The 22,974-nt window shown below is 42.6% G+C and overlaps 2 protein-coding genes across 2 annotated transcripts in view; one reads left to right on the top strand and one right to left on the bottom strand.

Annotated features, from left to right (window-relative positions):
* LOC6555401 overlaps positions 1 to 22,974 on the top strand; it is a 41,267-nt gene that overhangs the window by 9,777 nt on the left and 8,516 nt on the right. Inside the window, exons 2-7 of the mRNA XM_001981615.3 lie at positions 5,250 to 5,359; positions 13,007 to 13,105; positions 13,357 to 13,492; positions 13,587 to 13,723; positions 14,376 to 14,607; positions 14,946 to 15,141. Of these exons, the coding sequence (XP_001981651.2) occupies positions 5,250 to 5,359; positions 13,007 to 13,105; positions 13,357 to 13,492; positions 13,587 to 13,723; positions 14,376 to 14,607; positions 14,946 to 15,141 (910 nt within the window). The remainder of the gene's footprint in view (positions 1 to 5,249; positions 5,360 to 13,006; positions 13,106 to 13,356; positions 13,493 to 13,586; positions 13,724 to 14,375; positions 14,608 to 14,945; positions 15,142 to 22,974) is intronic.
* LOC6555402 lies at positions 19,153 to 20,026 on the bottom strand (the record flags this gene model as incomplete). Its single annotated transcript, XM_026975720.1, has 1 exon — positions 19,153 to 20,026. A coding segment is annotated over one exon (774 nt), but the record flags the coding sequence as incomplete, so codon positions are not given.

Here is a 22,974-nt window from a genome sequence, read left to right on the forward strand (position 1 = left end):
AGCTTTACGAGGCTGGTCCAGGTCGCGCTTACTGGAGCGGCAACTGTTGGCCATCCTCACACACTTATTGGGCTCACAGCCCACCCACACCAAGACAGCGAACTGTGGGCTAATACCATAATAAGATAGCTAAGTAAGCGCAGTTTGCATACAAGAGATATCTTAATGGTTTCTGACTAACATATCTTTGAAGCAAGATCTAGCAGCAGTGCACTATAAGCTTAGGCCTTAAATCTGTTGCAACCTATTATTATTTTACATGAAGTTACAATTCATTAATGTTACGAAAAGGGACACCAAATTAAGGAGCTCATTTTTTAAGACGTGCTTTAGATGGAATTTGGTTGCATGTGGTGGTACTTTTGGGCCACAGTGCGAGGCTCGTGGCGCATGTCTAACACTCGTTATGAGATTCATGGCCTACATGTGTTCGCTCCACGGCCTTGTAAATGGGCGTGGGGCGTGCTGTACAGTGTGGCGTGGTGTGCCATGGCCTGGCATGTACTTTACGTGCTGGGCAGCCCTGTGGGCGTGCCTGGGCAGGACCTTAGACGTCGATGTGGTGGTGGTTGTAGTTGCGCCTGTAGTTGTGCAGCCGCCAGCAACAGCGAAAGCAGCAGCAGCATGAGGTGTCCTTGAAGCCGTTTTCTTATACATATACATATAAACGGATTCTGACATTTTTTTATTCGTCCTTTCTTGCTAGCTGGGCTCTTTCATTTTCGTAGTCGCTGCCATGGCCAACCAGATAAAATTTTCAACCAGGAAGTTGGCTTCCTGTGGCGCTCTGGTTGTGATTCTGTTTCTGCTTCTGCTTCTGGTTCTGGTTCTGGTTCTGGCCCTGGACGGTCCGCAATTTCGTTCATATTTTGTTTTGGCCATTACATTGGCTACTTTTGTCGGTCATGGTGTATAAAGGGGCTTGTATAAGCCAGTCCAGCCCAGTGTTTGTGTATGTGGGCTGTAGGCGACAACATCGCGTTGGCTATTTTCATTTTCGTTTTCATTTTATTTTTCCTTTGATTTTGATTCCATTCATGGCGGCATTCGGCTGTGATTTAATTTCAGAAATGTGACTAAAATGTGGGAGTGAAAATTAAGGAATAAAATAAAAGATGTCCTGTGTGGGGGGCAATTCAATTTGATATCAACCCGCTTAAAGCCATTAAAGTTTGACCAGCAAAAACATGGAGTGTGCTCAGCTGGGACCGTCTTTGATGCGAGTTTCCTTGTGACCAAGGCCAAGCTATTTGTCTCCCAGGAGAGTTGGGCCATTTCAAAAGTCTCTTCTTTCCACGGTGGATAAGTTCCTACATGCATGTAGGCTCTGGTCGGATGGGAGATGGAATTACAAGCCCAGAAACAGCTCAAGGACCCCAGAAAAGGCCACAATCGAGCATTTTTCTTGCTCCCTCCAATGTTGCGTGCCCTCCCGAGTTATTTGAATTTCACGCGCGCATACACTGGCAGGGATAAACTGGATTTATATCCGCTAATGCCTGTGATTTGTTCTATAAAATTACTTTATGCCTCGAACATGCCGGCGGACCTTGTCTGCCTTTTATTTCGGCCTTTTGTTTCTCGCTCCCAAATGAAAGGACGAAGGACGAAGGACACCAGGACCCATGCCCACGCAAAGGGCCAGGCCGAATAAAGCCAGTGCTTACAGTTTCTGAACGAACGCCTCGGTAGCATAACGACTTATGGCCTTATCCTTTTCGTAGTCCTCGTCCAAGTCCTAGAGTGGGTAAATGCCGGGTGTTTGCCGTTTTATTGTTTGGCTTATGTTTTCTGATAGTGTTCCATGGCTTCGTTGCCATGGTGTATGTGTTTGGGCTTGGGTTTTGGCTAGGAAAATGTTTGCTTTGTGCGGTCAACTTTAAAAACATTGTAGACGTTTACTGCCAGTCACGACGACTCGTTCGCAGGCTGGCTACGTTTATGTTACCAATCAAGCATGCATTTAAATTGGTTGGCCACGTGGTCACAAATCAATTAGAAAATGGCAAGTCCACTGCGCTACGTCGTGGAGCATTGAAAATTATTGACAGTCACGCCCTGACTTCAAATCAGCCCATCAGCCCGGAGCAGACAAACGGCCGTAATGAGGACAGGAAATCAGTTTGGAAAAGTGTGGGTTGTGGCGCAGGATGCCGATGCCGATGCCGATGCCAATGCTGATGCCGCTTTGGCAGCTGCCCGTGTCTAATGAACTCCATGGAATGTGAATGCCCCGAGCATTGTCTGCCACTCAGCCATAATGACTCCCAGCCATAAGGACACCGGGGAGCCTTTGGAAGGCCAACTGACAGTTAGACGGGTCAAGACAGCTGACCCCAAGTCGATATTATTGGATGTCTTTGGAGCAGGAGCTACACTCGGAATAAAAACATATTCTTTGTTTTATTACTTTTCATTTTATATATTTGAAAGTTCATTTTTCGGATACTCCAATTATTTGTGATTTTTATGCCATTGTTCTTTAGTATTTTTGGCTATTTGATCCTATCAAAAGCAGCAAGATGAAGCACTCTGTAAAATGAATTTTCCACCATTACCCCAGCAGTTTATAAATATTTTCATATTTCTGGACACATACTCCGCTTAATGGCCTCAGATCAAATATGGATATGGCAAGCAAAGGAAATACGTGGCCGATATTAATGGTCATTGTTTTCCCCCTTTATTGTTTGACTTTATTTTAATTAGCGGAAAAAGTTGACCGCCGACACTGGGAACTCTTTAATTATTGCGGCGTGTCCATACAAACCATGCTCAATCAATCATCTGTCCAGTTGAAGTTCTTAAATTATCCAATGGCAAACAATTATTGACTTTAATAGTTGGCCCATTAATCATGGCCTTGGCCACAATATCTGAATCGAATGGAGTGCATACTTCTCAAACTCAATGGCAGGTAGTTATTGGTCAGTGGTCCTGTGGCGAGCGACTCAAGCTAAATGTTTTGGGGTGGAGGTAAACATTTATTAGGCCATCGGTTTGTGGTTTGCCGTGTGTATTTTTGAACACCTGTGTACAAGTTTTTCCAATGAAGCGAAGGCGTGCGAACACTGAGATATCGAAATGAATATGGGAATCAATAAAGTGGCAAACCATGAATCTCTTCACAGCACTTGAATATTATCTACTGCCGAATTGAGTTTTGTGGCGATAAATATCAATTTCCTGCGCAGCCTAATCCAGTTGTTAAAGTCAAAATGAAGGCAGCTGCTAAAACCACGCCCCTCCTGCAACAGCTGCCCACTTTGGCTTGTCTTGCCGCATAGAGCGTTGATTAATGCTGATTGATTGATTATTTGCGTTTTTCTGACATCATGCACGCTTTATTGTCGCTCAACTCGTGGAAAATCATCAATTTCCGCTTGTAAAAAGCACAACGCGAACAAAGAAATGCTGTTGGCTCATTTTTTTTTCCAACCAACCAACCATCCATCCAGTGAGTGGTGGAAATGTTAAGCCTCCTGCCAACTCGTCTCGCAGCTTGTTGCACAACCCAAAGGATCTGAAGCGCCCCTTCGTGTTTTCCCATTTTTTGCCAAAGTTAGTAATGAATTTTTTCTTGCAGGCAGCCAACGAAGCATAATTGCGGTGGCTGAGCATCTTGTCAGCGGTCGTGCAGTTCAAATTCGTTATTCTCACAGTTATTGGCCAACTGCCAGGACTGAAAAATGACGAGAAGTATTGCGACATAACTGTCAAAAAAAAGGAAAGCCGTCATGATTCTGAAGCCAGCAGCTTCTGGAAAGCCATCGGTGTCTGATGACTGACAGTGGCTCTTTTTGGACCTCTGGCCCTAGACATTGGCATCATCTTCTCCTGTTGCGGCTGCGGTTTGGCACTCGGTTTGGGCCAGAATGTCGAGCGTTGGTCCTGGTCTTGGTCTTGTTCCTGGCCAGCCGGCTGGGCCCTGATTGAATTTTCGCAAATTTCGGCTCGTTAGCGTGCGGCACGAACACGTACGTCATGCTGGGGGCTACGATACCAGGCCGCTGAAGGTTGGCCATGTTTATGCCATGTCCTGCAACAAGTTGCCAACTGTTTCGGGCCTCCATTCGCCGATCCATTCATTCATTCTTTTCATACATATATACGTACATACATATTCACTTGACACGCTTCATTGGGTTCTGTTCTCCTCGTTTTGCGTTATCCGATTATTTCCATATTTTTCGCGCTGTCAGACACGTTTTTTACTTACTCAGTCGTTGACATTTTGCGTGACTGACGATGGACGCGTGGTGTGAATAAATGAAAATGGAAACGGAATTGGCGCCACAGGATACGGCCTCCAAATGGGGGCAATGTGTTTGCCCTGGTCCACTTTGTATCTTAATTATGATTGCGAACGGCGGCAGCGCTGGCACATTGAAAAGTATTGATTTTCGAACAAGTAATATCCAAGGCCAATTGCGAAAATTGGCGCCAACAAAAAATGGGCTAATTTTCAATGGCATTTTCCAGATTGTCTGCCTCATTTATGACAACACATGCAAAGTTTTTCTCATCATTTTATGTACCCAAGAAATCAACGAAAAAGTGACTTCATTTAACGTGCTTGTTATTTGCCCAGAACACATACTAAATGTCATCAACCGCCGGTCAGAGCAGACGCTGACATTACGTATACGCAGCGGTGGTCAGCCATGTGTGTAAACTCTGGAAAATATATATTTTCAATTTTTTGTAAAGCTCAATTCAGTGCCTCGGCACTTTGGTCGTACGTGTACGTGCTGGCTGGGAAACTGTCGTTTAAACGCCACCCAAATAGCCCGAAACCCCCCTTCTGTCCAGCCATTTCCTTCGTGTGAAAAATGGAGGTTCGGTGTCACCAGAAGGGGCTGCAAATATTTGACACCCCAGCTGCAGGACCGACGCACTCACTCCGGAGACCGGCATGCAGGCGCAAAAATTTCTCATGTGCACTTTGGCAAACAAATTAAGATTTATTGAGCCAGGTCGAAGGACAAGGACCCGTAATCTGCCAGTTCACTGGAGTATCTTTCGGTCGAGGACCGGTCGCAATTTCGAAATTCCGTAGAAAAGAACGTTTAAAATGGCCTGCAAATTTGGCGTCATGCTGAGTTTTTACCGATTACTTTCCATTCGAGCAGGCCTTTTAATAGTTTTTTCAATTAAGCCACAATTGGGCGCACTTTTCATTGTAATGGCCCCTTTGTTGCCAGCACTTACTCGTGTACTCACATGTTCGTACCTCTCTGCCGTTTCAGATGGACAATCGGATGTGCTGGTGAATCTGGTGGTGCCGCGGTATGTGGAGCGCGGATCGAGTGCCACCTTCAAGTGCAATCACAATGTCCAGCCGGAAATACTGTTCAAGGTAAGTGCCTGCGGATTGGATTAAGTTCCATGTCATGCATACGCATATAAATTATGGAAAGTGCATTAAAAACTTTAAATTGAAAAATAAAAATTGCCGTCCATGGCGGCCCAACGCCAAAGAAACTTTGTTCGCCTTGTACTATTTTGTGGGCGAAAAGTTTCCGGCACTGTGACAAACACAACCACCACGACGACGAGCCGTATCCTTCGGGCAGGAGCTGAAGTTTCGTGCCGCAACTTTGTGGCAGTCAAAGGAATCCCGCATCGCGGACCCACTCGGCCCACAAAAAAGTTGCACTCAAAGTGCCATTCCGCTCCATCGAATCCGTAGTGCCGGGGCCGTAAACCTTTTACCGCTTCCGCTTCTCAATATCGACTCAGGCTCAGACTGGCGGCAATTAATTTCACTTCAGTTTACTTAATTCCATCACGAAATATCAACAGACACGCACTTGCGTACGCCAAAATCATTGCCAAGCCTTTGGGCCGTTGGGTTTATGGCCAACGGCCATGGAGGAGTAAACTTGACCGAGTGAACGAATTTTCTGCTGTATACTTTCAATTTAGTTGTGAGCTTTAGCTGTGGCCACTTTGGTGGCACTTTTCATACCGATGCCGATTGAAGGTCGGTCAACCTGACGTTTTGCTCGCTCTAAGTACCATAAAAAAGCGTACAAATTTTATGGCTCACGATGGAAGAGCTCCGCTGGCCAACATTAGCTGCATATTGATTATTTTTCCCTGGAACCAAGATGGATTTAGAACACAGCCATGTTGAAGTTGACAGTGAGGGGCACGTACTTATAAGCGAATGGAAGCCATTGTTAGGCCAAGCCGTAACCCCACTTGAATAACATGGAGTACACGGAATTCCATGTCGTGTTTCCGGATCGTGACCCCGGGAACTTTAAGCCGCCATTGTGGTGTCTCATTTGCATGGAAATGCGGGGATATATTCCATTGCCGGTTCGGCGTCCGCCAAAAGTGTCAACTAACAAATTTAATGCGCCGCTGGGTCGTGCAAATTTGAAGTGTGCTCCGGGGCGGGAAACATGCACAATTAGCTGACCGACCAAATAGCCAAATAGCCGCCAAACAGCCAAACAGCCAAAACAGCCAAACATACCACTCAAATGTAGACATTTATTTATTTGACCAGTAGGTCGAGTTGTGGGTGGACCAGAGCAATACCTAATTAGTATAATTAACTATATAAGCGAGTGCGCTCGGCTAGCCGCCATTCGAATTGTTGCACGAAGCGTGGCAAATTGTGTGGAAGTGGCACTAAAAAGGCAATTAAAACGCAAATGCTAACTGTAAGGGGATCCTTTTACACATGTAGGACATAATTTTTTTGCCCAAGAAATTATACCTACCGGTTGTATACATTCAAATTAAATAAACTAATTACGAAGTGAGTCCGATCCCTGGCAATTGGGCCCGAAAATCGGGCGTCCCAGCGCTCTTTAATGAGCTTTTGATTTACCACTTTTCAGACTTTGTGTATTATTTGTGTCAACTGTATGGATGGGGGAATTCGTCCCATGTGCATGTCCTAATAAGCCCAAACACAAACAAAGCCCGAAAGTCAAAAGAAATAAAGTCGAGCGCAGGCAGGCACGCCAAAGTAAACACATCGCGCTCTGACTAAGCGAACAAACATCAGCGGGAAAGGTAAATATCGGGAGGACCTTTGTTTTTCATTAACCCGAGATCCATTGGCGATATTGCGGCGATAGGGAGTTGCATGTCAAGGCGAGGGAAAATGTTTGAAACGACCACAAGTGGTTGATAAAACTCGATGCGTGTCTGGCGGTCCTAGAGTGCGCTAATGGCCGGTCATTCGAGATCCCGAGTTTCCAGTATGTTTGCTGCCCCGTTGGTGTTTGCCCTCTCATTATGACCCCGTGTGGCTGAGTGGTTGTGCGGCCACTATTGATTGACCCGCACAGCGCTAAACACACAAACTGGCACACACGACGACGCTGGCTTGAGTAATGGCAACATTTGCGGCACAAATTACGCATACGCCTCGCCTGCCGCGGACACATTCAATAAGCACATTAATATTATTAAGTTGCGTGCAATCAATGCAATTTGTCCCACGCGTGTCAATCGGGCCATCACCAGACGTCTGGAGCAGGACACACGTGGAGTCTCCTGATCTGGTCTAGATTAATATTTATACCCGTTACTCGTAGAGTAAAAGGTTATTCCAGATACTATACTTTGTAATTGCTTTGATGTTATGATGTAGAAATTCAAAAAATTGAAAAATGTCCCAAAGCTGAACTTCTAACCTCCATATCTCAATTTATCTTAATCGGATTTTAAAGTGGCTTACCTCTAAATGTTTCTGGGGCAATTTTCTAAAAAACTGCATTCAAATTTAGAATTTTATTTTTTGCTAATTTTTTTGTAATTTTTCTGATGTTATGATGTTGTGGAAATTCAATAATGTCCCAAGGCCGAAGTTCTAAGGTCCATAACTCAGCTAATCTTAATCGGAATTTGAAGTGGGATACCTCTAAATGTTTGTGGAGCAATTTTCTAAAAAACTGCATTCAAATTTAGAATTTTATTTTTTTTTTCATTTTTTTGTACTTTTTCTGATGTTTTGATGTTGTGGAAATTCAATAATGTCCCAAGGCCGAAGTTCTAAAGTCCATAACGCAGCTAATCTTAATCGGATTTTAAAGTGGCATACCTCTAAATGTTTCTGGAGCAATTTTCTAAAAAACTGCATTCAAATTTAGAATTTTATTTTTTTTTCATTTTTTTGTAATTTTTCTGATGTTATGATGTTGTGGAAATTCAATAATGTCCCAAGGCCGAAGTTCTAAGGTCCATAACTCAGCTAATCTTAATCGGAATTTGAAGTGGGATACCTCTAAATGTTTGTGGAGCAATTTTCTAAAAAACTGCATTCAAATTTAGAATTTTATTTTTTTTTTCATTTTTTTGTAATTTTTCTGATGTTATGATGTTGTGGAAATTCAATAATGTCCCAAGGCCGAAGTTCTAAAGTCCATAACTCAGCTAATCTTAATCGGATTTTAAAGTGGCATACCTCTAAATGTTTCTGGAGCAATTTTCTAAAAAACTTCATTCAAATTTAGAATTTTATTTTTTTTTCATTTTTTTGTAATTCTTCTGATGTTATGATGTTGTGGAAATTCAATAATGTCCCAAGGCCGAAGTTCTAAGGTCCATAACTCAGCTAATCTTAATCGGAATTTGAAGTGGGATACCTCTAAATGTTTGTGGAGCAATTTTCTAAAAAACTGCATTCAAATTTAGAATTTTATTTTTTTTTTCATTTTTTTGTAATTTTTCTGATGTTGTGGAAATTCAATAATGTCCCAAGGCCGAAGTTCTAAAGTCCATAACTCAGCTAATCTTAATCGGATTTTAAAGTGGCATACCTCTAAATGTTTCTGGAGCAATTTTCTAAAAAACTGCATTCAAATTTAGAATTTTATTTTTTTTTCATTTTTTTGTAATTTTTCTGATGTTATGATGTTGTGGAAATTCAATAATGTCCCAAGGCCGAAGTTCTAAGGTCCATAACTCAGCTAATCTTAATCGGAATTTGAAGTGGGATACCTCTAAATGTTTGTGGAGCAATTTTCTAAAAAACTGCATTCAAATTTAGAATTTTATTTTTTTTTCATTTTTTTGTAATTTTTCTGATGTTATGATGTTGTGGAAATTCAATAATGTCCCAAGGCCGAAGTTCTAAAGTCCATAACTCAGCTAATCTTAATCGGATTTTAAAGTGGCATACCTCTAAATGTTTCTGGAGCTATTTTCTAAAAAACTGCATTCAAATTTAGAATTTTATTTTTTTTTCATTTTTTTGTAATTCTTCTGATGTTATGATGTTGTGGAAATTCAATAATGTCCCAAGGCCGAAGTTCTAAGGTCCATAACTCAGCTAATCTTAATCGGAATTTGAAGTGGGATACTTCTAAATGTTTGTGGAGCAATTTTCTAAAAAACTGCATTCAAATTTAGAATTTTATTTTTTTTTCATTTTTTTGTAATTTTTCTGATGTTGTGGAAATTCAATAATGTCCCAAGGCCGAAGTTCTAAAGTCCATAACTCAGCTAATCTTAATCGGATTTTAAAGTGGCATACCTCTAAATGTTTCTGGAGCAATTTTCTAAAAAACTGCACTAAAATTTAGAATTTTATTTTTTTTTCATTTTTTTGTAATTTTTCTGATGTTATGATGTTGTGGAAATTCAATAATGTCCCAAGGCCGAAGTTCTAAAGTCCATAACTCAGCTAATCTTAATCGGATTTTAAAGTGGCATACCTCTAAATGTTTCTGGAGCAATTTTCTAAAAAACTGCATTCAAATTTAGAATTTTATTTTTTTTTCATTTTTTTGTAATTCTTCTGATGTTATGATGTTGTGGAAATTCAATAATGTCCCAAGGCCGAAGTTCTAAGGTCCATAACTCAGCTAATCTTAATCGGAATTTGAAGTGGGATACCTCTAAATGTTTGTGGAGCAATTTTCTAAAAAACTGCATTCAAATTTAGAATTTTATTTTTTTTTCATTTTTTTGTAATTTTTCTGATGTGGAAATTCAATAATGTCCCAAGGCCGAAGTTCTAAAGTCCATAACTCAGCTAATCTTAATCGGATTTTAAAGTGGCATACCTCTAAATGTTTCTGGAGCAATTTTCTAAAAAACTGCATTCAAATTTAGAATTTTATTTTTTTTTCATTTTTTTGTAATTTTTCTAATGTTATGATGTTGTGGAAATTCAATAATGTTCCAAGGCCGAAGTTCTAAAGTCCATAACTCAGCTAATCTTAATCGGATTTTAAAGTGGCATACCTCTAAATGTTTCTGGAGCAATTTTCTAATAACTGCATTCAAATTTAGAATTTTATTTTTTTTTCATTTTTTTGTAATTTTTCTGATGTTATGATGTTGTGGAAATTCAATAATGTCCGAAGGCCGAAGTTCTAAAGTCCATAACTCAGCTAATTTAATTCGGATTTTAAAGTGGCATACCTCTTAATGTTTCTGGAGCAATTTTCTAAAAAACTGCATTCAAATTTAGAATTTTATTTTTTTATCATTTTTTTGTAATTTTTCTGATGTTATGATGTTGTGGAAATTCAATAATGTCCCAAGGCCGAAGTTCTAAAGTCCATAACTCAGCTAATCTTAATCGGATTTTAAAGTGGCATACCTCTAAATGTTTCTGGGGCAATTTTCTAAAAAACTGCATTCAAATTTAGAATTTTATTTTTTGCTAATTTTTTTGTAATTTTTCTGATGTTATGATGTTGTGGAAATTCAATAATGTCCCAAGGCCGAAGTTCTAAGGTCCATAACTCAGCTAATCTTAATCGGAATTTGAAGTGGGATACCTCTAAATGTTTGTGGAGCAATTTTCTAAAAAACTGCATTCAAATTTAGAATTTTATTTTTTTTTCATTTTTTTGTAATTTTTCTGATGTTATGATGTTGTGGAAATTCAATAATGTCCCAAGGCCGAAGTTCTAAAGTCCATAACTCAGCTAATCTTAATCGGATTTTAAAGTGGCATACCTCTAAATGTTTCTGGAGCAATTTTCTAAAAAACTGCATTCAAATTTAGAATTTTATTTTTTTTTCATTTTTTTGTAATTTTTCTGATGTTATGATGTTGTGGAAATTCAATAATGTCCCAAGGCCGAAGTTCTAAAGTCCATAACTCAGCTAATCTTAATCGGATTTTAAAGTGGCATACCTCTAAATGTTTCTGGAGCAATTTTCTAAAAAACTGCATTCAAATTTAGAATTTTATTTTTTTTTCATTTTTTTGTAATTCTTCTGATGTTATGATGTTGTGGAAATTCAATAATGTCCCAAGGCCGAAGTTCTAAAGTCCATAACTCAGCTAATCTTAATCGGATTTTAAAGTGGCATACCTCTAAATGTTTCTGGAGCAATTTTCTAAAAAACTGCATTCAAATTTAGAATTTTTTTTTTTTTCATTTTTTTGTAATTTTTCTGATGTTATGATGTTGTGGAAATTCAATAATGTCCCAAGGCCGAAGTTCTAAAGTCCATAACTCAGCTAATCTTAATCGGATTTTAAAGTGGCATACCTCTAAATGTTTCTGGAGCAATTTTCTAAAAAACTGCATTCAAATTTAGAATTTTATTTTTTTTTCATTTTTTTGTAATTTTTCTGATGTTATGATGTTGTGGAAATTCAATAATGTCCCAAGGCCGAAGTTCTAAAGTCCATAACTCAGCTAATCTTAATCGGATTTTAAAGTGGCATACCTCTAAATGTTTCTGGAGCAATTTTCTAAAAAACTGCATTCAAATTTAGAATTTTATTTTTTTTTCATTTTTTTGTAATTTTTCTGATGTTATGATGTTGTGGAAATTCAATAATGTCCCAAGGCCGAAGTTCTAAAGTCCATAACTCAGCTAATCTTAATCGGATTTTAAAGTGGCATACCTCTAAATGTTTCTGGAGCAATTTTCTAAAAAACTGCATTCAAATTTAGAATTTTTTTTTTATTTCATTTTTTTGTAATTTTTCTGATGTTATGATGTGGAAATTCAATAATGTCCCAAGGCCGAAGTTCTAAAGTCCATAACTCAGCTAATCTTAATCGGAATTTGAAGTGGGATACCTCTAAATGTTTGTGGAGCAATTTTCTAAAAATCTGCATTCAAATTTAGAATATTTGTTTAATTTGATTTTTGTTGTACATATACCCATAGAGTAAAAGGGTATACTGTTGACATACAGCAAAATTATATTTACTTTATATGCAAATGCCGCGTTTTTCAAGAGCCGGTGGTTATTACCAGTTATTAGGGACAAAGTACTGTTGCCACAAGAAAAATAAATTACTTTTCAACTTTAATCCGCCGCTGAAATACCCCTCTGAAATGTGATTAAAGTAAGCACATAAATGCGGGCGTTAAAAAATATGCATAATAAATAAATGCTGGGTGTAATTAAAAATGGGCGACAAGAGCCGCATATCCGGCCAGAAAAGCGTTGTCAGCTCGGCTAGTTTTAAGTTGAATGTGGAAAACTTGCGCATGGAAATTAATTTCCATTTTCATTATTCATATTTGTCGTTGTCGTAAGCCCCACGCCCCACGAAAAAACAGGAAACAACTTTTTGTGTCCCAGTGCAAGTTTCGCTTGTAGATTTTGTTTTTAATTGCATGGGGAGACATGCGCCAACACCCCACTTACTCTGTGGAATGCCAGTGCCATTGCCATTCCGATAAAAACGTTTTATTATTTACAGCTTACAGTTTAACGCGCTAACAACAGCTCGCCGTCGAAATTATTCAGTTAACGCAACTTGTTGCCAAGTTAAAGTGCTCTGCAGCTGGCAGGGAATTAAGGCGTTTTTGGTCAGATTGCGCAACGTTCGAAATTGCGCAACACCATTTAAGCCATATCAATATATGTCCCGCTGCAGCATTAAGTGATCCTTGGGCTGAGGACAGCCATCAAAGCTGACGCATTCAATCACTGTCAGAAGCAGCAATCGCCGAATGAATCGAGTGAATCGGAAACCGAATCTGATTGGGAGGGGCGGCTAGGCAAACATGGCGTGCTTTCTTTAAATATTGGTAAATGTTCTTTGTTTTGCAGGTGACATGGCTGAAGGTTGACAAGGGCAAGTTCTTTGAATTTATAAACGGACGAAATCCGCCGTTTCGTAACTCAACCATCGAGGGGGCCGAAATTGACGTAAGTATCAAATGCGAGATGCGAGTATCCGGGGCAACTATTTATTCAATCATCATTACCGCTGTCATTCCGCGACTTGGTAATCATTCTTGGATTTGACAGGGGAAAAATAAGTCCGAAAGTTGCAGCTAATTGGAAGGCACTTGTCGTACATGCAAAAAGCCCTTCTGATCAAATGATTTCCTAATGAGCCTTCTGTGTCTGCGCATTTTTCTAATTTGTCCTTTCCATTTTCCCCCTTCAATTAACAGTGGGAGAACTCCAACGAGCAGCAGGTGACTCTGAAGAATGTCCAGTTCGATCTATCCGGCCAGTTCTACTGCGAGGTCTCCACGGACACCCCCATTTTCACCAAGGCCAGCGCCGATGAGCTGATGAGCGTGTTCTGTGCGTAACAATTTGCTTTATCCCACCACCAGCTGTGAACAGCTCCTCTAATTATGGTATACCCCTACCCCATACCCCATACTTGTACTTGCAGTGCCCCAGACGGGTCCGCCCACCATTAAGTTTCGCAAGCGAACGCCCTTTGCAGTGGGCGAGAAACTTTTCGCTCTGTGCAACACCACCCGCGGTCGTCCTGCGCCGCACATCACGTGGCTAATCAATGGGAAAAAGGTGCGTATGCGTGATATTTGAAACAGGCCATTCGTCGATGGCGCGATTCAATTGTTTGGCGTAATCGGAGTCCAATTGCAATGGATTATTTACGGGACGGGGCATCTATGTGCGAAAAGTGCCGCCGGCCATTGGGTTAATCAGGGGGAAACGAGTGCCAGGGGATGTGGATGTGGCATGCAGTGCATTAAGATTAACATCAGTTTAAGCCATTTTATAATTATGGCCTACATGGGCGGCCAGGACAGCTTTCGTTTTAATTGCACATGCCCGTTGGCCAGCTGCTGTTGGCGGTGGCGAGAGGAAATGAAATTTATATAAATTCATTATGGCTGCCCGGGCAACTCTAAAATGAAATTTATTCATAAACGCGCGCCGCTGGCAGTGGAGATGGCAGCAACTGCAGCACTGTGTGGCAAGCAGATGGGCAGATGTGGGACTGGCCCTTCGGGGCCTGATCCATATTTAATTTAAGCCGGACGCTCGTGTCCAGATGTGCCACTGGAATGGGCAATGGGATTTGACATTCAAGTGACTTCTGTGCGCAGGCCATTGTAATTGTTCTTGTTGTGCTGGCCGCGTCGTGTGCTGTCCATCCAACCAATTCGCCCACTGACTCATCGCCCTTTCGGGCTCCTTTGTGTATCGACAGGTGGAGGACAAGTACGTGCGCACCCACCACGTGTTCTCCTTCAATGGGAAGCACCAGCACCAGCGCCGCACGCAGCAGCAGCAGCAGACGCAGCTGAGTCAGCAGCAGCTGCAGCAGCAGTATTTCCAGCAGCAGTACTTCAACCAGTACCATCAGCAGTATCACATCCCCGTTGGCCAATTCATGGACCGCTACGACAAAAGCCTACGATGGCCAGCAGGAGCTCGAGCGGGTGAGTAGCGGGTGATTGTCCACGGCGAGCAGAGACTGTGAGAGAATGGTCAAGAATGGCCAATAGTATCAAATCAAAAAAATAAGTTAATATGTTGGCATAACCGAATACTCGTTTTTAAAGTAAATACTGGGTAATCAGGCCCATTTCTTGTGCTCGCTAAAAATCTATTCTCTCCGTGTATCTGCAATTGGCAAGACAATATGCTGTGAATCACCACTGGCTAATGCGGCATTTCGGTGCTGTTTGAGCTCCAAACGAGGGTCTGCAGCGTTTACGTTAATTAGTTTGATTGCTGACCTGTGCTCCTTTTGCCAATCCATTCCTCGGCATTGCAGATGAGTTCCCGCACTTTTTGTCGCACCACCACGAGGGGCACGGCCACCACGGCAGCCTCTACAACAATCCGTTTGGATCGCTGGCCAACTACCACGACGTGGGCGAGTTCCACGAGGTGCATCAGCGCAACTACGACAGCAACAAGAAGAACATGGAGCTGAAGAAGCAGCAGCAGATGGAGATGAAGAAGCACAGGTGAGTGGGGGAGGCAGGAATGCAAGGACATTAATCACGTCGATCTCGACCGTTAAGTTGCCTGGATGGACCCTGAACTGTATTTATGGGCTATACAAATTAAAAAGCAGCAACTTTCAGAAACCAGCTTAGATGTACTATGTAGGTAAGCAAAGGTATATGCCGGGCATGAAAAGTTTTCGCACCGCCAGCGCGGCAAACTTTTCATATTCTTATCAATTTTCCAGGTTGCGTGTGTGGCGTGTTTATTAAAGTTTCCTTATCTATGGTCTAAAAGGATTTTGCCCGGCTAAAGCCAACGGCTGTTGGCACATTGTTAGAGTTTGTTGCCTTGCCCGGCGTCTTGTGCCTTTTGTTATATAACGCATAAATAAATTTTGTGGCTCCTTGTGGTTGGAACCCCTCACTTGGCTGGGTTTTCGAAATCTTTACGTGGCACGATTGGATGTGAAACGTAAATGAATGCAATAAATTATTTACGTTCACCTGTGATATTAAAAATCAAGCGAAGAAACTTTTCCAATATAACAACTTTTGGCCCTCTAACTTTTGGAGGAGTGTAAGGACGTGGTAGTATATAGAGTATATGATCCGGGTGTGTTGTGCCAGGACCAGAAGGAATGGCCGAGAGCGGATTGTGGTGGGCGTCGGCGAGGTGTCAGCTTAATGAAAGCCACGACTCGCTTGCTGCTTCCACGAAGTAGCTGCTCTTTGATGTCGGCATTGCACATACGCCACGTGCCACGTCTTGGGGGGCTCATAGATTGGTGGATGGAGGCTAGGCGTCGAAGCCCCGGGGCTGGGGTTAAAGCCACTTGAAATAGAAATGGTCCTGCGAGCAAGTTGAATGCAGAGCACTCAAGAGCCACATTCACGGCCTGGCAGCTATTGTAACAGCAACCTTTGCACCTGAGCGCTCAGCCCAAGCCTTCCAATTCCATTGGCCGAGTGGGTTGACAGGTTATGGATGGGGTAAAGAGGCAAAAATTGGACCAGCTCAAATGTCACGGCCCCTGGTAATTGGCAAATGAATTTGCCATTTAAAGACGGTTACTTGCCGCTTGGCTTTCCCATTAGCATAAGCCAAAAAGTTTCGAATTCAGCCTCCGTAGAATCCAGAGTTTATGGCCGTTAAAAGTTAGCGACGCGCATGTGTGTGCGATATAAACCCACTTGGTTAATTTGCCATAAAGTAAAAACCATAATTTACACTCGTGCCATTTCCTCGCCGGGTAATCAGCGAATGCTAATTGCATTTGCCGCGGGAAAGAAACCAAACCGAATGCACGAGCAGTGCGGAAAACTATTTTATAAATAATTCCCCACAACTCAGAGTGCTGCTGCTGCTGCTGCTGCTGCTGCTATAAGTAGATGTGGCAGGTAGTCCTGGAGTGGGTGCAAGGCTGTGATGAAGGGTCTGGGGCGGAACTAATTTCGCTGAGAGCCCAATGGCAATATGAAATAATTTATATTCAAAGCTCACGAGGCTCCAACGCTTACCATAAGCTGAGGTAATGGCAGCCAAGGATTTGATTCCTGTAACATCAAGAATATGTGATGCTCTTCGGGTGAAGTGAGACTAGAAGCACTGCTACAGACTACGTAGCAAGGATTTATTAAATCAATATAACAATATATATGCCAAGGCATAGATACATTTTCAGTTATTCATACCAGTATTACATACCAGTACTAGCATTTTCGAATACTCATTCCGCCCTAGGACGAGACGATAAAATCGTAGTTTACATTAAGTTGTATCCGTAATTTTTACACCTGCAGAACTGCGCTTAACTGTCCCTAAAAGACCACCTGCAGACACCTGTAGATGGCTTCAGTTATGGGCTTACGTGGGCGAGATTTCAGCCAAGACCATAACGAAACCTGTGAAGCCCTTTTGCCATAAAACCATGTGATAAGCGTTGCATATTTATGCAGCCGCCTGGCGTAAACTAGTGGAAAGTGGAAATTTGCAACACGGGGTGGCAAGCATAGGGGGATGGGAGCATGGGGGAATGGCGGAAAAGTGCACATGCAACAGCAGCGAAAACAAAGGCAGGACAAGGCCGAGCGGTGCAACAATAACCAGTAACAGGCAGCGTTTATGTGCATGCCAATGTGCATAAATTCCTTGGTTTCGCTACGTCCATGTTTGTGTTTGAGTTTGTGTGTGGGTTGCTTGGCTGGCCAGGCGTGGAATAAAGTGCTCTGTTTATTAAGTTTGTGCATCGTGGGCGGCGTGTGTGGGTGTGGCGAAAATATTCATGTTATTTTATGCAAATGCAATGCTAATGTCGCCGCCCACTGCCCTCTGAGCCCAGTGACCTTGCAAGATATACAAGTATGGGTCCCATAAAACATTGGGTTGGGGTCACTTGAATGCGTGCCAGTAGACTGTGACATCAGGCATGCAAAGTAATTAACCGCTTAACGTGATTACCGAGCATTCTGCCGACAATCAGACAGACAGACAGACAGACGGATAAGAAAGTGGCACTCGAAAGCCGGAACATCAAAAGGCTTTCATATTGCCGGAGTGTAGGAGTATACGACGTATTGTTTGCCTTTCACGGCTTTGTTGCCCCCTATTTTCTCTGGAGCAGGGCTTGAAGACCCTTTAAGATTGCAACATGAAAAGAACAAAACTGAATGGCAGCCAACGAGCAGACGTTGCACGGCTGAAAAGGCCATAACACGTAGCTCTGAATGAACACTTGTCGGGGGAAATGGGCAGCAAAGCTGGGAATCCTTCTGCACAACGAACACAATGCACCCTTATGCGCAAAGAAGAATTGTAAAACAATACATTTCAGTTGTATAATATATTCCCTTTAAAAAACTTATTTGTAACTTCGACGTTTGTAAAACAGCGCTTTAAATTAATCAAATAGAAAGACATTTAATTTAATCAAGTTGAAAATCCTAAAGTATATTACGTTCCCTACCTTTCAATGAGATATTACCTCTCTCAAGGGTAAGTAGTGCAGTGTTCATGAGAAAGATGGTTTAGAATGGGCCAGCAAGGACATGGCAGCAGGAATGGGAATCGTGGGCTTTATGCAGTCAAAAAGTAGTTTACACGTTGTTGCACAATTTATGTTTGTGCAACACGTAAGGCCTTTTGTGGCAGGCCCACGCCAGCAGAGAACTAAATGTTGGGCAGGTCTGAAGGTCCTTGTCTGCGTCTAGCTTCAACGTGGCTTTTATTCCGGCAGCTTGGTTGCCCTTTGCACACTTCCTTTGTGCCAGAAACCAGAAGCGCCCGAAACACAGCACACACGATACATCCGAATGGCAATCCAAAATGCCAACAAGCGGCAGCTTAAATCGGCCACGGGAAACACCTCTTTAATAAGAGCTCCACGAGCGTTGTTTTCGTGGTCTCCATCGGGGAAATCTGGCCACTTCGCTGCAAATGGAATTGCCATTAAAACTGCATTTTAAAATTATTTCGAGGTATGTCGTTGAGAGTTGCCGCCAACAACTGGGGAGAAACCAAAAACAAAGCACTTTCTGGTTTAGAAGTTTTGTGGTTCTATTTGCTTGCTTGTTGAAATTTCATGTTGGTCAACAAAGGAGCGCGCTCCTAAATGCAGCTAGTAATTTTCATTTAATTCTCAGTGTGGGTTTCTTTGGCAGCAACAGTGGCCGAACCAAATTGCCACCGACTTGACCCTCAAAAGGGCGCCCATTAAATGTCGCGACTGGTAGCGGTCATGAAGCGCCAGAAATTGGTTCTGTGCGGCGGTAATTAGCTCAGACCAGTTGGCCCTGATCGCGTGTAGGTTGGTAGTCCTTTAGGGCGGGTCAACGGTGGTCGTCGGTGACGTGCCATAAACCGCCGGCAACGAATCCGGGGTCAGAGGGCATGCACTTAAATTTACGGCCCCTTTTCGACCCAAACCGTCCAATGCCAATGCGCTTTTAGTTTTAATTACAGCCCAGGTTCTGACCGATAGGGGCTACAAGGCGATGCAATGACTTCCTGCATTAATCTCGACAGCAACAATATATCGGGCATACATTAAGTTAAGTTTATATTTTATACGGTAGCACTTAGGAGAGAGTGTGTGGACTAATTCGTAAATAAGAATGTGGTCTTGCGGGCTGCCTACTTGACCTTCTTTACAGGCAGGTACTGGGAACTGGGCGCTGCGACTGGTGGTGGAATGTATCCTACCGAAGGAGTCTCCAGGTCGGCGCTTACACTTCCGCTGGAAGCCCGACGCTCATCAATCAGCTGCACCTGCGGCTGCTGCTGCACTTTGGTGGCAAAGTCCAGGACGGGTGCAACGCCTCCGTTGTGGGAGGTGGAGGAACCACCCAGACGCTCGTACTCCTGCTGAATGGTATGCTGGGCATTGATGGCGTCCTCCTGGGTGCGATACTTGACGAAATGCACCTCCGGCTTGCTGGCGCTCACATGGTTCAGGTTCTGCAGCTGGTTGGCCAGGCTGGACAGATCACCCTGCTTGGTCAGGACATAGATGGCGGTCTGCTGCTCGGCGGCCTGCTTGGCCAAGGCCAGAGCGGCGTTCTCCAGACCCTTGTTCTCGGGGGTCTTGATGAAAACCACACGGAGGTTCTTCTTCAGCGAAGTAGCCAGATCATTGACACTCTTGTTGTCCTCGAAATCGGCCTCGGGAGCAGAGTAGGTGAAGAACTCCTTGTTGAACTCGGTGTTTACGGGAGCGTAGCCGCTGGAATAAGATCCCCCAGAGAGGGAACCACCTGAGATCGAACCTCCAGAAATGGAACCTCCAGATAGAGAGCCTCCAGAGATGGATCCGCCTGATCCAATGCCAGCTCCATAGCTGTAGCCACCCACATCAGCGCGAGCCACAGCCAAGACAGCAAAAATCTGCCAAAGAAAGCTCGAGTTAATCCAGTTATTTCAAACTAATAATACCATTTCAGCTTACGATAAATCCACGCATATTGATGGCTCCTCTCCTAACCAATATTCGATCGAATCTGTTAACGTGTTGGGCACGCCGGGAGGTGTAAACTGTTAATGCTGCAGCCCATCTGGTCGAGGGGCGTTTTTATAGCCCGGCCCCAATCGGGTCCAATACAAGATGCAGATCTTCGTGGTGAGACAGCGGGTGTAGCCCATGCCATTGATACCCAGGCCAGGCCAGCACAAATACCAATACCCGTTGCAGGTGACGCAAAGCCCTCAAAACTGTATCCGCCAGCATTTGTTTGCATAAATTGGAAAACGGTTTGCCAATTTCGTTGGCAATGAAATGCAAAAACAAACCACGACGGAACTGGATGTTGGTAGGCCAAACCAGAAATTATGGCCACTTAAGTGGAGCAATGCCAGGCGATTTGCATAGCTGGTCGCATTTAATTAATTGCAGTTCAGCCAAATAGCTGGCGTAAAAAGGAAGAAAAGCTAAATAAATCAATTACAGCGTTCGCAGAATTCTGCGAATGATTGGTCAAATTCAATATTAATTAATTCAGTCAATATATCTCTCCGGCAATTGCAAATTGGTAGACCGTGGCAGTGGACACAGCCTAGATGAAACACAAATCAATCGCTAATCGAACAGCGACTCTCTGCTGACTGTCCACCGTATCTAGTTTATGGTTTATAATTTCGATTTCGTAAATACACTGAGCAGCAACAAAAAACAAAAGGGGCGCATTCAAAAAATACCTATTTATGCAAATTAACCCCGCATCGCTTTTGGCATTTTTCTGTGGTTTAGGGTTTTGTTTTATTGTGTTTTGCTGTGCTTTCCATTTACATATTATTGGGCATTTATGATAGCATTCATTGTGGAATTTGATATGCTTGATTCATTCATTGATTGCCCAATTCAACTTAAGGTTAGGGACATTCGTTGCATACTTTTAGGGCTGCCAGCAGTGGCTGTCAAACTGTTAAGCCGGTAATGAACTTAGCCCCGATGTCTGTTGGCCCTGTGGCGCTTTCCATCGAAATGCAATCAAGCTAATTACGGAAATATGCATTTTTCAAGCCAAACATGAACATGCAACTTCGTGATTGACGATAAATGCCCAATTAAGCCAATTACCAGCGGTTGGTAGCCGGCAGTCGCGTGCAACATGTGTGGCAGCCACAGGCTACCAACTGCTTTCGTAATAATTTGATTTAAACTAAATTTATCAAATTGTTTTTCCAAATTAAGTGGGTTAAATGATGAGCGATCGTCTGTCACTCCCTTAATGAACAATTTTCCGTTTGATTTGACCTCTAATTAGTTGGCCAGCGGAGGTGGAAATATTGGTTTGGCAGCAGGACACGCATGCAATTAATATAAATAGTTTCAGGGGCACTTAATGAAGTTTTCGCATTTGCATTCCAATGCCAAACAACTCGTTCCCTGTCGTTCTCACTGGCACTTGGCCCTGTTTTTGCGTAAAAGGTAGGAATCCTCGGATCCGGCGAAATGGAATGGGCCTGCTGCCCCTTTATAGTGCATAAATTATTCACTGAACCGCATGCCAGGACGAGTCGGTGGCGACAAAAGAAGCTCTGCTGTCAGTTATAATTTCACACGCGTAACAGTTGCCGTTGTCAGTTGTGCTGGTGGTGGTACAAAGGTAGTTAATGGTGCCAGTGGAGTTTCCTGTCGGCCTACACTGCACGACTTATTGTAAATTGGCCAAAAGGGCAAGCAACTGCTTATGGGAGCAAGCCGTAAATTATGAAGCATTAAAGCAATTTATTTTAAATACAGCTTTGATGTATAGATTTCTAGTTAACATTTTAAAATATTTACTTTGTCGGATGCCAACTTTTCTGCCAGTGTGCTGTTGCTGGCTAACCCAGTTTAAAACTCGTTTTTTCCAGCGCTCTTTTGTGCGCGCGCGCATTTGAGCCGTAAGTTATACACTTGTTAGGTCGACATCGACTTGGCATCGCTGCCGATGACGAAACACTTTACACTCATGAATAGTTAATACAAATTAGCTGGCCCTGGGCAATTACTTGGCAACAAAATGTGCATGCGTTGCGCTGTGTAATTTTTGGAGTAGAAGTGGTGGGGGTTTTAACTCCCGGCCCAGGATTTGATTTTGGCCAAAAGTTTGGCTAGTAATCTGTTTGGTTTCTTTGCCAGTTGCCGTTGTAGTTGTTTGCCTGTTGTTGCCAAGTTGCGGTTCACCCAAGTTCCGGTTTCCGATCTCAAGACCTCTTTTTGTGCATGGCGGCATAAGAAATTCATGGTTTTGCTCGTAGCCCTTGCGCCCACTTAAGTTGCTTTGCTTGTTCCAGCTAAGTGGGTTGATGGTGGGTCGAATGCTCTTGTTTCGATTGGAAATCTTGTTGCTTCGGACCCTTCAGTGCTGTCGGTTGTACAGAGGGATGGTTTTGGCGAGAAGGGAGCTAAAAGTTTCATACAATAACATAAAGTTAATGAAATGGAATTGTAACATCGATCGGAATATCTAATCCCTATCCTTTAGCACGTCAAAATTTGTCTGAAGTGGTGATTTTGTGGGATTATATGTTTTACAACTGCTATCATCGCCTGCCGTCAAAAACTTTCTAATAAATAAGAACAGCTTGAAAGATGTAACATCATTGAAACAAAAATGATTGCGTTTCATATCAGTAACGCTTATAGGCTGTCAGGTTACTCTATGAACTAATCAATGTTAGTCCTGATATATGGGGTTCCACACCAACAAAGTTTGAACAATTTAGATTACTTTATCGAGGAGTTAGGAACTCGGCAGCACTATTTCCGACACATTTCTGGACTGCCGTGTCTATCATAAATTGCTAATAGGTTCTGTTGCGCTGGCATCGAAGCCTTCGGTTCGTTTGCCTGCGTTTGTAAACGGAATTAGACT

This window comes from Drosophila erecta, unplaced genomic scaffold (assembly GCF_003286155.1).
Source record: "Drosophila erecta strain 14021-0224.00,06,07 unplaced genomic scaffold, DereRS2 tig00000000-arrow-pilon, whole genome shotgun sequence".
Lineage (NCBI taxonomy): Eukaryota > Metazoa > Arthropoda > Insecta > Diptera > Drosophilidae > Drosophila > Drosophila erecta.